This window comes from Telopea speciosissima, chromosome 1, assembly GCF_018873765.1.
Source record: "Telopea speciosissima isolate NSW1024214 ecotype Mountain lineage chromosome 1, Tspe_v1, whole genome shotgun sequence".
NCBI classification, from domain to species: domain Eukaryota; kingdom Viridiplantae; phylum Streptophyta; class Magnoliopsida; order Proteales; family Proteaceae; genus Telopea; species Telopea speciosissima.
The window spans coordinates 39479143-39494092 of NC_057916.1; the positions used below are offsets into that span (position 1 = coordinate 39479143).

General features: G+C 40.6%; 1 protein-coding gene and 1 long non-coding RNA gene across 2 annotated transcripts; both read right to left on the reverse strand.

The window, feature by feature from the left end:
* Window positions 1-245: 245 nt before the first annotated feature.
* LOC122658070 lies at window positions 246-756 on the reverse strand. The gene is made up of 3 exons (XR_006332409.1): window positions 705-756; window positions 463-592; window positions 246-325 (listed from the first exon to the last, which is right to left on the reverse strand). It is a non-coding gene; the product is annotated as an uncharacterized LOC122658070 (long non-coding RNA).
* Window positions 757-12734: 11978 nt separating this feature from the next.
* LOC122658065 (tyrosine-protein phosphatase DSP1-like) lies at window positions 12735-14458 on the reverse strand. The gene is made up of 5 exons (XM_043852944.1): window positions 14301-14458; window positions 14051-14144; window positions 13264-13321; window positions 13123-13166; window positions 12735-13011 (listed from the first exon to the last, which is right to left on the reverse strand). Exons 1-5 carry the CDS (start codon window positions 14456-14458, stop codon window positions 12745-12747), a joined length of 621 nt encoding a protein of 206 aa, XP_043708879.1. The 3' UTR covers window positions 12735-12744.
* Window positions 14459-14950: the final 492 nt, after the last annotated feature.

The following is a 14950-nucleotide window of genomic DNA, read 5'->3' on the forward strand; positions in this document are numbered from 1 at the left end:
TCTTTCTTAATAGATAGTTAGCAGGGAAAAAGGGGGGGGGGGGGAGGTCACGAGTTTTATTAAACCATTTGAACATAATAGACTCTAGAGCACCGTAATGAAGGGAAAAGAAGACAACCACTTTACCTGTTCCCACCATTGATTGTACCAAATAAAGGTCAAATTGATGATATCAAAGTAATGAAGAGATAAAAAGACTGTCTCCTACATGTAGAGCTGCCAATATAAAGATTACAATTCCCTATCCATTACTTGTAACAATCAGGGTTTTTAGTCAAGCACCAGATGAAAATTCCAGTAACTTCTTTGGATAATTCTGGGATGCCTGCAAAGCAGTTTCTTATCCTAATCCTCACACTCAGATGTATGTTCTAACCTCGTTACCATCTAAATAAGAGGGCCACAGAAGAATATGAAAGAAAAAGTTAATATAAAACAACAAAGTTTCATGTCCCCACTTACTTTCACTTGCTGCTTGGACTGCAAAGTTCAATCTTTGCTGTGAAACTTGCTTCATTGCTTTACTTCCAGAGACACCAGAAAGTGCAAGTTCTTTCAGAGTGGGATATATTGCCTCAAACCTTTCGGTGGCCTACTTAAAATAATTACAATGAAAGACTGCCTAGGGCCCTGAATATATAATAGTGAGCATCATAATGGATATTTTAAGACATCTCCAAGGATACTGCCCTAATAATACACACCTTGATTTGAGCTGATGGAACATGGAAGTCATTCGCATCAACTCTTTAAGAGTTGAAGGTGGCATCAAACGCTTCCCCTTTCTGGCAACACCATTCAGTAACATAGGCCGAGCTTTTGGCAAAGAAAAAATTCTGTAGCCAAAACACACAATAAAATTACAAATCTAACAACAGAAAAATTACATATGGAAAGGACAGAAAGTTATTCAAACTTCCAACGTGTTACATCCGCACCTGGAATTTCTATTTAAGTATAATTTCTCTCTCTTGTGACGTGTAGATTCTGCTGCCATGTATGCTGGTGAGCTGTTTTTACTTGTGGTCAAAACTAGCCACAAGATTATTGACCAGTTCATAGGCTTGCCTGTGGAAGAGAGGTTCCTCAACCGGCAATGGGGGAGATTGATTGACGGAGATTTCGTCGACCATCCTCCTAGCACGAGTCCCCAAAGTGAAGAGTACCGGAAGGCATTTCCTGTGTCCCCATACTTAGACACCTCTCTCGGCAATGAGCTCAGCATCGTGGTCAGAAAACTCATCGAAATCATGAAGGACACATCGTGATGGTCGAGGGGTAAGACACTGCACTGGTGAATGTTAGTATACCTTCTCCTTGTTGGCCTTAAAGTGTGGGCCAAAGCTCAATCAAGTTCTTTAGGGTTCTAACCATTACAGCAGGAATGGATGCACGAACAGACTCACAAGACTATTTCCGTCCGTTAGTCGGTCCGTACTATTATAGGTTTTTGGGTGTTTTCCTCGTGTGGGACCCACACCCCGTGCCCTGGGCATCCTACCTAAGCACCTAGGTAAGGTGGACCCCACCCTTGGTCTCCTTGGCTTGTGTGTGTGCTATTTAGGTGGACCCACTTGCCTAAGTGGCATTTAAATGAGTTTTAACACTTAAAGCCCCAAGCCAAATAGGCCCTAAGTGGGAGCTAACTATAAAGGCAAAGCCTAGCCATTTATGGCTTATTTACTTCTCCTACCTACCTAAACCGTGGAAGCTTAGAGAGCTTTGAAGGCTTTGAAGAGAAGAATGGAGGGAGCTGTGGAGGTGGAAGCCTTTTATTGGTTCATTTTTGAGGTGAATGCTCTTCCCTTTCCTCTCTCTTTCCATTTTCAAGTTTGGGGATCCCCTTGGGATCGATTTCCAGCTTTGGGTTTCCTCTTGGGAACCCAATAATCCCTAATAAATCCCCAAATTGAGACCTACTTCTCCCTCCCTTGTTGCCTTCATGGCCTTGGTGGCCTGAACTGCTGCTCAAAGCAAAGAGACCTAAAACAAGGTTTGGGAAAAACCGGAGATGGCTCCAATCCCTTAGATCCTCTAAGTCCTGTGAAGGGCTAGATGTTTAGGACCCCCAATGAAGGGATGGACTCACATCCCTAACCCTAAGACCCTTGTGGTTCCATGGATGAAAGACTGGAGATGGAAATCTTTCTAAATTTTAAAAAGAGGTTCGACGGATCTACAAACGGATCCACTGTCGTGATTCCGTCCGTTGGTCCTCCGGTATAGTCCAGCCGATTGGCCTGGGCGGAGTCACGAGCGGATTCACTTAGTAACTCTGCCCGTAGCTCCTTTCACTCTCAGGAATGTCTCAGGATTCGGACGGATGCACGAATGGATTCACTTGGAAGTTTCGCTCGTGAATCCGTTCCAGCTATTTTTCACTGAGTGCTTGGACGGAGCCAAGAACGGACTCACCTGGTTGCCTCGGTCCCTACATCCACCCGTGCTATCTTGGCCTAAAATTCAAATAAATTATTGGGACCCTCATGGGATCCACCTATATACTTCTAACTATATTCTCACACATCCTCAGACTTCACAATCTGTATGGGAGTATGTGCACCGATGCAATCTTACCGGACACACCGAACAACAAGCAAGCAAACTATTAGGGGGAATGGGTGATGTTTGGGCTTGATATATATAATGTACATATAGTTACATAGATCATATGTTTGCATTTATGCTTGCATCCATTCTTATCATGTTGCATCCTTGCATATGAAACCATGCTGAATACGAATTGATGAAATGTGGATATGTTTACTTTATTTTATTGTATCGTGTTACGGTGTCAGGTATGCCGGTGTCGGAACCTCAGAAATGCTTATGATAATTATTGATTGTCATTCTGGTCTGTATGCACCGTGTCGTGCTGGTACCTAGGTACTAGATGGAATGGGACGTTAATGCACCTGGAATACCTCTCGGGATGATAGGACTTGCATGTAGTATATCTGTGGTTAGGATTTACCTTCCCATGCTACGACCCTTACCAACAGGGGTTTAGGTGTTGGGTGATCGGGGCTCCTTGTTGCCTGTGGGGGAGAGAGGCTAGGTCAGGGATGACCATTGATCATCAGGGTCTGCCACTGGGTGGCCTGATGGCTTCTACAGGCGTAGGCTCCCTGGTGATAATTGAGGTTTCATTGTGGCGATAAGTTAAGTGACCCACAGTGTCTCCCAAGTTATCATAGTAGCATATACCATGACTTAGATTATTTGTTAGGTGAAAAATCTATTTAACATTACATGCATCATGGACTATGTGTGATTGTGTGTTTGTGCATTCTCCTTTCCCCTCACTGGCTCAATGGAGCTAACCCCCTGTGTACACACCTTTTTAGATTTTGATGCAGATGGTAGCTATCTGGCGGGCCCAGAAGCCTAGCTGGCAGATTATGACAGTATTGGCGTGGAGGAACCTGAGGCTGTGTCAGAAGAACACGACGATGGCTGCCCCTGTGATGATTGTGCTTACAGGCCATGATGTTGTTGGGGATTGTCCCCTCTTTTAATTCTTTTGGGGATTTGTACCCATTATGAGCATTATTTGTAATAACTTATTATTCTTTTGAGTAGTTACGTCATGGTCAGTAGACGAATAGTGTTAGACTATTATTGTATCACCTAGCCAACTGAACATATAGTAACTGCTATATATATATATTGCTTTCGCTTGTACTAACTCTATTTTTAAATGAAATATTCCTTCCTTTTATGAATTATAATTATTTGGGTGGGTCCTTGGCTGTTGACTATGGATTGGGACATTGTGTCATTGATCCTGATAGGAAATGGGATGATGTGTGTCATCCTAATCATCCTTTTGACTATGCTTATTCCTAAGCTTGGGATAGGGGCATGACAGCGTGGTATCAGAGCGCGATGCTCTGCACCAAACATGGAATATGTGTGAAACAAAGGGAGAAGACTAGCTAAGGTGGAATCCGAGAACCATAGCAAGATAACAGGGACAACATTAAATTAGAAAGTTAATATATCTATTTATACGTCCAACATACATCCAGCTGTTATGTTTACTCAACCTCCCTTGGAGGTGAGCAAACTACATACAATCCCAAAAAGAGAAACCCCAAAACTTACAACTGGGAACCATAATTACATGCTTGAACCAAAAAAAAAGAAAAGGAGAGAAAAAACAAAGGATAAAGCTAAATTTAAACTATTGTTCTGCAAATATCCATCCAAACCACAAAAACACCAAACAGAGAAAGTCTGAAATAACTCCAATAACCCCGGGGTCTAGTCCGTCATCTCATCATCGCTGCCCTCATCCTCTTCATCGTTGCCTTCATAGTACAGGTAGGCATTGATGTCCTGGATGTCTTTCTCCACCCTTTCAAAGTGACGGTCATACGAAGCAAACTGTCCATATATGCCTGCAAATCCCTACACCATGTCTGAGTTGAGCTTGGCCATGTTAGTGTTCAACTGACCAAGGGCATCTAGGACAACACCCATGTCAGAGGTCCCAGAACTTGAGGCTCCAGCAGAAAATTGCACTGGTGCTCCTTCCTCCTCATCATCATCACTCCCCTCTTCACCCTCCTCACTCTCACCACCCTCTGGGTCCACTGGCTCCCCATCACTGTATTTTTCGTATTTGATGTGCATCCGGGCCAGGGAGTTTTGCCCAAATGGTTCCTTGAAGCTCTCTGAGGGTGACTCATCCTCCAGGTTGACCTGTAGTACTGAAAGATGCGGGTGAGAAGCCTTCCATAGGGCAGTTTTTTCTTCATCCTGGACTTGAACAGAACCTGCTCCATGTGTCTGATGATGATATAGGGCAGACACACCTGAACGCCTTGATGCAGACAATAACCTAGGGTTGCAGCCATGAGTGAGGGCTCGGTGTTGTCACTCTTGATAGGAATAAGGTTAGTCTTGGCCAGCATAGTCAAAATCCATAGTGACTTGCCAAACTCTGTCAGATTCATCCAGTACTTGTACTTTTCATTGGTCAAGACAGAATGCAAATGTTGGTATTCTGTCTTAGACACACAAGTAAGTGGATCCCTCCCTAGTGGATGGTAGACACGATCTCCAATGGAGTGGATCCCAAGAATAACCCCTTCATAAAGGAATTTATCCGGAGCCTCGCTGCATCCTCCTGAACGACTATTAGGTTGGAGTAGAAGTACCCAATCAACTTGGGGTAATAGAACTTGGGCAGAGACAGCATGTTGAACCACCCCAAGTTATCGAACCTTTGCCCCACTTTGAAGGCAATCAGTTCTTCTGGGATAGCATCCCTTCCCACCTCGATCTTCCTGTCATGAAGCTTCTTAGTGTATAGTCTTTCTGCCTCTGCTGACACAAATAAACTGGTATCATAACGTATTGGTGCTGCTACTGTTGCAGGAGCCTTGCTTCCCCTTATTTTGGGAGCCGTTTTCCACTTTAGTTACCTACACACAAACAATGAAAATGACAATATAAGTGCTTGGTCACTCCAATTTCAACAAGAATATAGAGATTAAATGTAAAACACAACAAACAAATGATCCATATTTATTTGGGACCTTAGAAAAGAATTATTAGGAAGATAACTCCCTTGGACATGGGTTTAAGGAGAGAATCCCCAATAAACCTTTCCATGAAATCGATCCATCCATAATAACCAAGCATAAACAATGCAAATAGCCCGCTTATGGGAGTAATAAAAAGGGGAGATAAACACATTTAAACTAAGGAAACCAAGCCTTCCCAGAGACAGCAAGGACTTTGGGAGTTTCCTCTAACTCCCATTTAGAAATTTACAATGATACTAAATAAGTAAAAGTGCATCTAAATTATGACACATTCATGAAATGTATGGAGAATTAAAATGCATGTCCTAGTGCAAAACAAATTACCCAAAAACAGTGGGGAAGTTTTGGTTTTGGGAAGGGTTTAACCAACCCTAGCCCTAATCGATGGGTGTAGAAATGAAAAGACATGTTCACAAATAGATTGAAAGCCAAAGAATCAAGGAAAAACAAGTTTCCAATATCTTTCAAGCAATTTAACACCATACAATGGAAAAAGAAGAAAAATCTAACCCAAAAAAAAAAAAACCTAGGAGAAGTCTAAGAACAACTCTAGGAAGCCAAAATGGGGAGAGGACCACATACCTTGAAGAAAAAAGCTTGAATCTTAGGGTCGAGGAGTCCAAATCCACCAATCTAGGGGGTAAAATTTTGAATGGACGAAGTGTAGGGCTCCCTTGCTCTGTGCCTCCGTTTTCTCCTTTCAAGCCAAACTGAATATGAAACGTGCGGTTTGTATTCTTATCAAAATTTTTCGAACAGACGCACGAACGGATTCACTATTGTGATTCCGCCCATGAATCCGTTGAGCGTAAAAACATGACCTTTCATTTGTTGAGCTGCACGGATGCACGAACAAAACCACGATCCAAGGATCCGTCCATAGTTTTAATTGGCTCGATCTTTTGGGCCAAAATGGACACCTTGAGAACGGACGAACGAACGGACTCACATTCCACATCCGTCTGATATTCTGTCCTGCCTATTTTGGCGACGGAGTCACGAACGGACTCAGAGGACTAGTTTCGTCCGTGAATCCGCCCGCATTCTAAAGGGTTATTGGCCTATATTTTTGGCTTGGCCCCACCTTTAGGGCTTTAGTTTCTCTTGTGCGTTGGTACACACACCTTGTATGAAGTCTTGTACTTGTTCCCTTGAGGCCCCTTACCTTGCATTTATTACCCCTTGTCCTTGTGCTAACATGTGAAGCATCTTATCTATATCAGGTACTGAATCATGGTCAATACCTGCAACCAAAATCGTTCCCCTCCTAGGGATGACACCGGTGACGTCTCTGAGGAAGGTTTGCCTATATAGCCTCCAGTTAACACTAAAGCGGATGTTGTCGCACTCTTGGGGAACATTTTACGATGAGATATGCAATGGGAGCATTGGGAATCCCAAGATGAGCAGTGCACTTTCATGCAGACTATAACTGCCAAGCTCCAGAATGTTGGACGGGAAGGACCAAGAGTACCACCCCCCAGTACACATAGTCCCTAATCCCGCAGCTACTTCCACTCCTATCATTCCTCCCCCTGTGCTAGCTGCAGTTGAAGTCCCTGCAGTGCAAGTGTTTCCAAATCCACCTCCTCCTGCTCCAGCTACCCTACCAGTCCGAAATGTGGTGCCAGAGTGGGCTGATGCCTCCAAACTTTCAAAAAAGTTCCAAAAGCATCGTCCTCCTACTTTCTATAAGCTGATTCACGACTCTATGTTTCCAGCTACCTGGATAAGAGATCTGGAAAGGATCTTTGAAGTACTGCCGTGTAGTGACATTGAGAAGATTCGATGTGCCACTTTTCAACTCTGAGGTGACGCTGATGCATGGTGGTATTCCTCGAAAGAACACTTCTGGGTCAAATACCCAAATGCAACCTGGGCCCAATTCATAGAAGCTTTTCTCAAGAATTACTTCCCAAGGAACTTTCGAGAGAAGAAGGAAATTGAATTCATGAGCCTTAGCCAAGGATCCAAGTCGGTCCTTGAATACCAACGAGCCTTTGAGGAGTATTTCTACTTTGCACCAGCACACTTGAAGACTAAGGAAGTGAAAGCAAGAAGATTTGAAAGAGGGCTGAGAGCCAACTTGAGTACATCTGTGGTACTACACAAGTACCCTACCTATGCGGAAGATGTTCAAGCCGCCAAGTTGATTGAAGATCAGTAGAGAGAGAACTACAGGCCCATACAAGCTGGCAAGAGGCCAATGTCATCTCATGACTCTAGGGGACCTAACAAGTTCCAGAGGAGAGGGACCTACACGAATGTGGCCCAGGTACCCATAGCTACATCTGCTCCTTATTATGGGACCTAGACTCTGGTATGTTACAACTGCAACGAGTTCGGTCATATGGTCAAGGATTGCCCACATCCTCGATAACCAGGTTCATAGCCAACTGTGACTTCCAAGGCTCCCCAAGCAAAGACTACTGTTCGCCTACTTATTCCTCCTCCATCAAGCAAGACTCAGGGACGAGTTTATTCTGTCACTCATGAAGAAGCCCAGTCTGACCCTGGTGTCATCATAGGTATTGTACTCAACCACCTTAGTAAAATTCTTTATGTTGAGTTTATCATGTTTAAGGGTGTTAAACGGTCTGGTTTCGGTTAAACGGTTTGGTTTGATTCAGTTTTGACTGCTTGAGGGTGGAAATCGTAACCAGACCGTTTAGCTAAACGGTTGCATATCCAAAATCGTAACCGTTTAGTAAACAATTTTGGTTATACGGTTTTTAAACGGTTTCAGTTAAATGGTTATACACAGTTTTACACTATTTTCAGTTAAATGATTGTACATGGTTTTCGATTAAATGGTTCTACACGGTTTGGGTTAGCCAATTATGAATAACATCCCTGATTTACTAAATAGTTTAATAGTTTTCAAACCAAACCTCCTGTACTTTTTAATAGAAAATGGGTTGTAGCCTGTAGTGCTATCTCTTTTAATTAGTTAATACCTTCAATGGACGATGGATCCCATGAAAATGTTGTACCTTCAATCATTGTTTACCCTTTTTTTCTTTTTTGGGTAGAAAACAGTTTACCTTCTATATACTAATACTAATAAGTAATTAGTTAGTAATTATGAAGTTATTAGTTTTTTTTTTGAAAAAAAGAAATCATTTATTGAAGAAACGTGATTTAGTGAGTTAGTGACTTAGTGGTTAGTACTTAGTAGTTGCTATTGCTAGGTTTTGAGTCTTTTGATGTTTGGTTTAAATGGTTATAATCGGTTGTAATTGGATTAAATGGCCTGAAACCGTTGGATTAATTGGTTAAAACCCAACCGAACCGTTTAGTTAAACGGTGGCATTTTTGAAACCATAACCAGACCATTTATTTAAACGGTCTGTCGGTTCCGATTTAAACAGTTCGCTTTGGTATCGGTAAATGGTTTCGGTTTTGTTTTGACACCCTTAATCATGTTTTCCTATTCGGTGTTTGTCAGGCATGATTTCTGTGTGTTCCCTACCTGCATATGTGTTATTTGACTCGGGAGCGTCACACTCCTTTATATCACCATCATTTGCCAAGAAATTACCGATTAGACTGGCCAGTATGGAACAGAAGCTGATACTTTATACACCGACTGGAAGCAAGGTCGAGCTTAACCAAGCCTTCAACTCTTGCCCTGTTTGAGTGAGTGACCATGGGCTTGAGGCTAGTCTGATAATCTTGGATATAAGAGACTTTGATACCATTCTGGGAATGGATTGGTTGTCCACTCATGGAGCTAGCCTGATCTGCGCAGAGAGGAAGATACTCTTCAAGTCAGAGGAAGGCAATGAATTTGTGTTCAAGGGCAACAAAAGTAAAAAGCCTAGAAAGACAATCATTTCGGCTCTCCAAGTTCAGAAGCTGTTAGCGCAAGGTTGTCAATGCTACTTAGCCTCCGTGTTGGACACTGAAGCTAAGATTACACCTATGGAAGAGATAACTGTGGTAAGAGATTTCCCTGACGTCTTTTCGGAAGACCTCACACGGTTACCACCAGACCAGGAAACAAAATTTATGATTGACCTGGTGCTCGGTGCTGCTCCAGTGTCTAAGGCACCATACAGAATGGCCCCATCAGAATTGAAAGAACTTCAAGAGCAACTCAATGACCTATTGAAGAAGGGCTTTATCAGGACAAGTGTTTCCCCGTGGGGTGCACCTATTTTGTTTGTAAAGAAGAAGGACGGTAGTATGTGTATGTGCATTGATTATCGTGAACTCAGCCAGCCAGCAGATTATGACTATATTGGCGCGGAGGAACAGGAGGCTATGTTAGAAGAACACAGCGACGGGTGCCCCTATGATGATTGTGCCTACGAGCCATGATGTTGTTGGGGATTGTCCCCTCTTTTGATCTTTTTGGGGCTTTGTGCCCATTATGAACATTATTTGTAATAACTTATTATTCTTTTGAGTAGTTACGTCATGGTCAGTCGGTGAATAGTGTTAGACTATTATTGTATCACCTAGCCAGCTGAACATATAGTAACTGCTATACATATATATATATATATATATATATATATATATATTGCTTCCGCTTGTACTAACTTTGTTTTTAAATGGAATATTCCTTCCTTTTATGAATTATAGTTATTTGGGTGGGTCTTTGGCTATTGACTATGGATTGGGGCACTGTGTCATTGATCCTGGTAGGAAATGGGATGATGTGTGTCATCCTAATCACCCTCTTGATTGTGCTTATTCCTAAGCTTGGGATAGGGGCGTGACACAACATGTCCCAGCCTCTCCACTAACTGCAAATCAAGTCCCTAGACTGTGGATTACAACTTGATTTGCCAGTGACCATAGGCAAGAGGTTATGCACCCATGAATACATTCCTACAATCAGGTTTCCTTGGGAGACGTTGCCTATTTGTAAGACATATCCAGATAGTTCAATAAGTGGTAAACCCCACTAATTGCAAATGCCCCTAATATTGAACCAAGATAACACAAGTCATTGTACATCACTGATTTCTAGGTATGTTCTCAAACCCCTCTGGAACAACAAGTAGCTATAAAATGGGAAAAAAATAGTGGTCAATTGCTTAACGATAGAAACAAAAAATACAATATAAAAATGAACCCAAAACATAAGACAAATAAGAGATTATAATAAAAAAATATAGGAAGAAAACATTACATAGAGGTGGTGAGTTCATCGGATTAAGTTGTAGAAGGAAAATTTTCCACACAAACACACACACACACACACACAGAGATACAGAGGTGGTACCATCGGGAGAAAGGTTGTAGCGGCAGAGAGGATGGCCGGAATCAATGAGAGAATAAATCGCAGCGACAGAGAGGTGCGGCTGGAGCAGTGAAGAAGGAGACCGTAGCAGCAGAGATGTCGCTAGGCAAAGAGGTCGGTTGGGAGCAGCAAGAGAGGAGATCGCAGAGGCAGAGCAGTCGCAGCAGGCAGAGAGGTCACAGTCGTATTCTCAGTTCGGGAGCAGTGAGAGAGAAGATTGAAAGAGAATTGAGAGAAGAGAGTTGAAAGAGGGATTCGTTAGCGTGCGGGCAAAGAGCGGGAAATCAAATAGGATTTGGGATTTTATCATGGGAAACCTTAATATGTTTAGCGACGTTTATTCATAATCATCGTTATATTGATACCTATAACGACATTTCATAACAAATGCCGTCAATAGAAACATTATATCCATAAATATAATACGACGTAAATAAATAAACGTCGTTAAATAGTTATCTACAACGGCGCTTATAGGAAAAACGCCCCAAAATAGATATGTTTAATGGCCTGTCTTCATATATGACGGCGTTTGTAAACAAAACGTCGTGCAAGCTTTATATATGACGGCGTTTCTACAAAAACGGCGTGGAATCTCAATATATGGCATTTCAAAATAGCATCGCGCTATCTCTGCTTAAAGTGTCATCGTTGCACCAATTTCTTGTAGTGAATTTGGGTCTCTTTTCAGCAACCTATATTTTCTAAGTATGGATTACTTTAGTGGGTCGTTGGGTATTTTCTAAGGTCTATTTAGGCTATGATATGCATGTGTATGATGTATGAATTACAATCATGCAATGTGGTGTTCTATCCTAGGCTAAGTGCATTGTCTTCTTTCATTTGATGATGAAGCTTGATCCTTGGATTTTTTAAGTGATGTTCTTCATACTTCAATCATTACAACTCCTTGATCTTCACGTGTGATGTCCTTTAACCTTCAAGTAATATTCTTCAATCTTCAATATAGTTCATTTTAGCTTGAATCTTGTTTCTTGGCTTGAGGCTACAATACATCATGATCTAAGAAGTAATTTTATTATGTGTTTGTTATCATCAAAACATCACAAGGTTTTCTTTAGAGAGTGAGATCCTTTTTCCACAACACGTGCCTATATATAAAAGCCAAGTTTGTTATCAGTTGAAAAGGCATAAGATTGTGGGGGTATTGTAACACTTGCCGTGTGTGTGTTGCTCTTTTTTGGGTGTTGCTTCCCTTTCTTGGGTTTGTCTGTATTCGTTAGATGGTTTGGGTGTTTCCCCTTTGTGACAAGTCCGGATTTGCTTGTTGTTAGTTTCTGTATAGTTATTTTTTTCCTTCTCAATAAAAAGTGATATTACCTATCCAAAAAAAAAAAAGCACTGAACTTCAATATATACATTTTTGTTTCTGTTCTCTATTATCTTGAGTTGGATTACCAGTAGTAAACATCTCTCGTAGTAACTGGTACCAGTATACATGTGGGTGCCTCTATGCACCAAAAATTAGGTAGAAAGAAAGTTGCGATATGGCAGTTATAAGCTTGTTTATATATACATCTCAGTGAAGTTAGGATACAAGTGGTATTACATCTTGCCACCAAGTACATTTTCAGACAAAAAAAAAAAAAAAAGAAATTAGACATGGAAGCCATGTACATTCTCTTTGGTCATCTTTTTTTTCTACATGAGGTTGAGAACAGGTAAAACAAGAAGAGAAACTGGCAAAGAAAATATCCTAATAGTTCCCAATTTTGATGTTTATTTACAGATGAATAAAGTCAATATCAAAGTAAGTTGAGAAGAAAATTTAAAACTATGTAACATGTGTAAGAGAAAAGGAAAAGGAGGAGTTAAAACTAGAGGTATAGCTCTCAAGGGCAAATTCAGAAGAGAACTCCCGAAAACAATGAATAACTATCTAATCTTTTGGCTATGTTGAAGGGTATATCTAATTCAATTCAACGTGAAGTTATCTACGGCTTTAATAAGTAATCTTCTTTGTAAAACCAAGTGTCTATTGTGTACCCCATTACAACCCTGGTAATGGTAGATGATGCTGTACAGACCATGTCTCAATGATGAAACATCAAACATCTCGATAAATCTCATATCAGATACCCTTGCTTTGACACCGGCAAACTGTTGGTACTCCTTAAATACAGAAGGCAAGCACCAATTCTGCAATTTCCTCAAGCAACCTACTAGGGTACCTGTTCGATGCTGAAACAGATGCATTCACATTAAAGAAACAAAATTACCATGTTGTACTTAAAATCTAGATGAAATAATAAACTTATACAAAATCTTAAGAACAAGTTCATGCCGTAGTACCTTTCCACGATTGCAATGGATCAGAACTGGATGATTTCGGACATCTGAAAAGTAATTAAAAAGAGAGTGTATCAAACAGATGAGGCACTTAATTAGCTGAATCAAAGTTGGTGATTGCAATTGTTGGTTTTTTATCAGTACCAAGTAGGACTTTCAGAGCCTCCTTGATGACATCCTTGGGAATAGCCACAAAAGGCTCCTGCATATTCATATAGTTACAAACAAAGGTATATCATCATGACCAAAAAACACAAAAGAGGGGGGGGGGGGGGAGGAGTGGACAAGCCAAATTCAATCAAATATGTATATATAATTGTAAAATCAATACAAGTCATGCACATAGAAAAGGAACTGCTCAAATTTAGCTAATTTATCTTTTAATTCATAAAAGATAAAACTGGAACTACTCAAATCTATAGTTAGATATCCACCCAAAATAGAATTCTAGCACTGGATGAATTTGAGAAGTAACCATTATATCCTTCTGGTGAATTCTCATTAGTAGCAGGCAAGCAAGATCCTGTGTAACAAACTAGTTCAACAAATGTCTACCAGTAGATAGATTAACATCACCAAAAAACCCTAAAAATTTCCTTCTACACATATTAGTCTCCAGAATCCTAAATCTTATACCTATGTAAATATCAGAACAGATTGACCTTAGTTTGATTGCTTTCTTTAGCTTTTATTTGGTAATTTATACTTTTAGAAGAAAAACAATATCCATCTGGTAATATATGCTAACAAAATTAGGATTCCCTACTTCTGAAGTACCAAATGAAATACCATTCTGGCTCTTAAAGCATTTTTCTTAAATCCATGGCCGAGAATCAATTCACTCAAATCCAAAACTATTAAATCAGTCTCTTTTAAAGTTAATTCACTAAAATGTTTCCCAATATCACAATTGAAAGAGTAAGAAAATTACCTTGTTTCCATCAATCCCAAACTGGAAAAGCTTGATATCATGACTTCGAATAAACTGAGAGTTAACTTCTGGATAGGGTTCAGGACATAAGTATCTGTACAAAAATTACTTGCAGATTAGTGACTCAGATAACAAAAACTAAAGAATGGCGAATACATCTGAACGTCAAGAACTTAAATTCAAAGAAAAACCAGACCAAAACCCCTAATCGCAAAAAAATTAAATAAGAATGAACATAAACAGAAATTACATGATTGATTGAAGATTTAGGGTTTCGAGGAAACCGAAATTGGATTCATTGGGGAAACCAGATCTGTAAATCCCTCTCTCAACCGTAGAGAAATTAGAGGGAGGAACCAAAACGCCATCTTCCACCACTTCCTCAACTTCAACCTCCGGCATCATCATGGCTGCTCCTCTTTCACATCCTTCCGTGGCCAATACCATCATTGTTCGCTTTCTTGCCTTCTTTCTTTCTTTCTTTCTGTTCAACTGCTACGAGGGTTCTTCTTCTCCTCTTCTTGAAAATTTAAAGAAGAAGGAAATTTAAAAAAACCAAAAAAAATCGATTGGGAGATAGTCAAGATTTACGAAGAACGTCGTCGGGTTTGCGTACTCGGATTCTTCCATGAAGAAGTCTCAGGAAGAACGTCGTCGGGTTTGCGTACTCGGCTTTCACGCGTTTTTTTCTTCTTTTATTTTCTTTTAGTATGTTAAGTTGGATTTGGATAAGAAGATTAGAGGGGGGGAAAAACAAAATCAAAATAACAATAAAGAATTCCAATCCCAATCTTACTAGATTAAAGGAAATCCCCTTCGAAGTTTGAGGTGGAACACTGGAATGTTCGTCATCGAATAAACAACAAACCCTTACTCTATGGTTTCAACTCTTTATGTTTT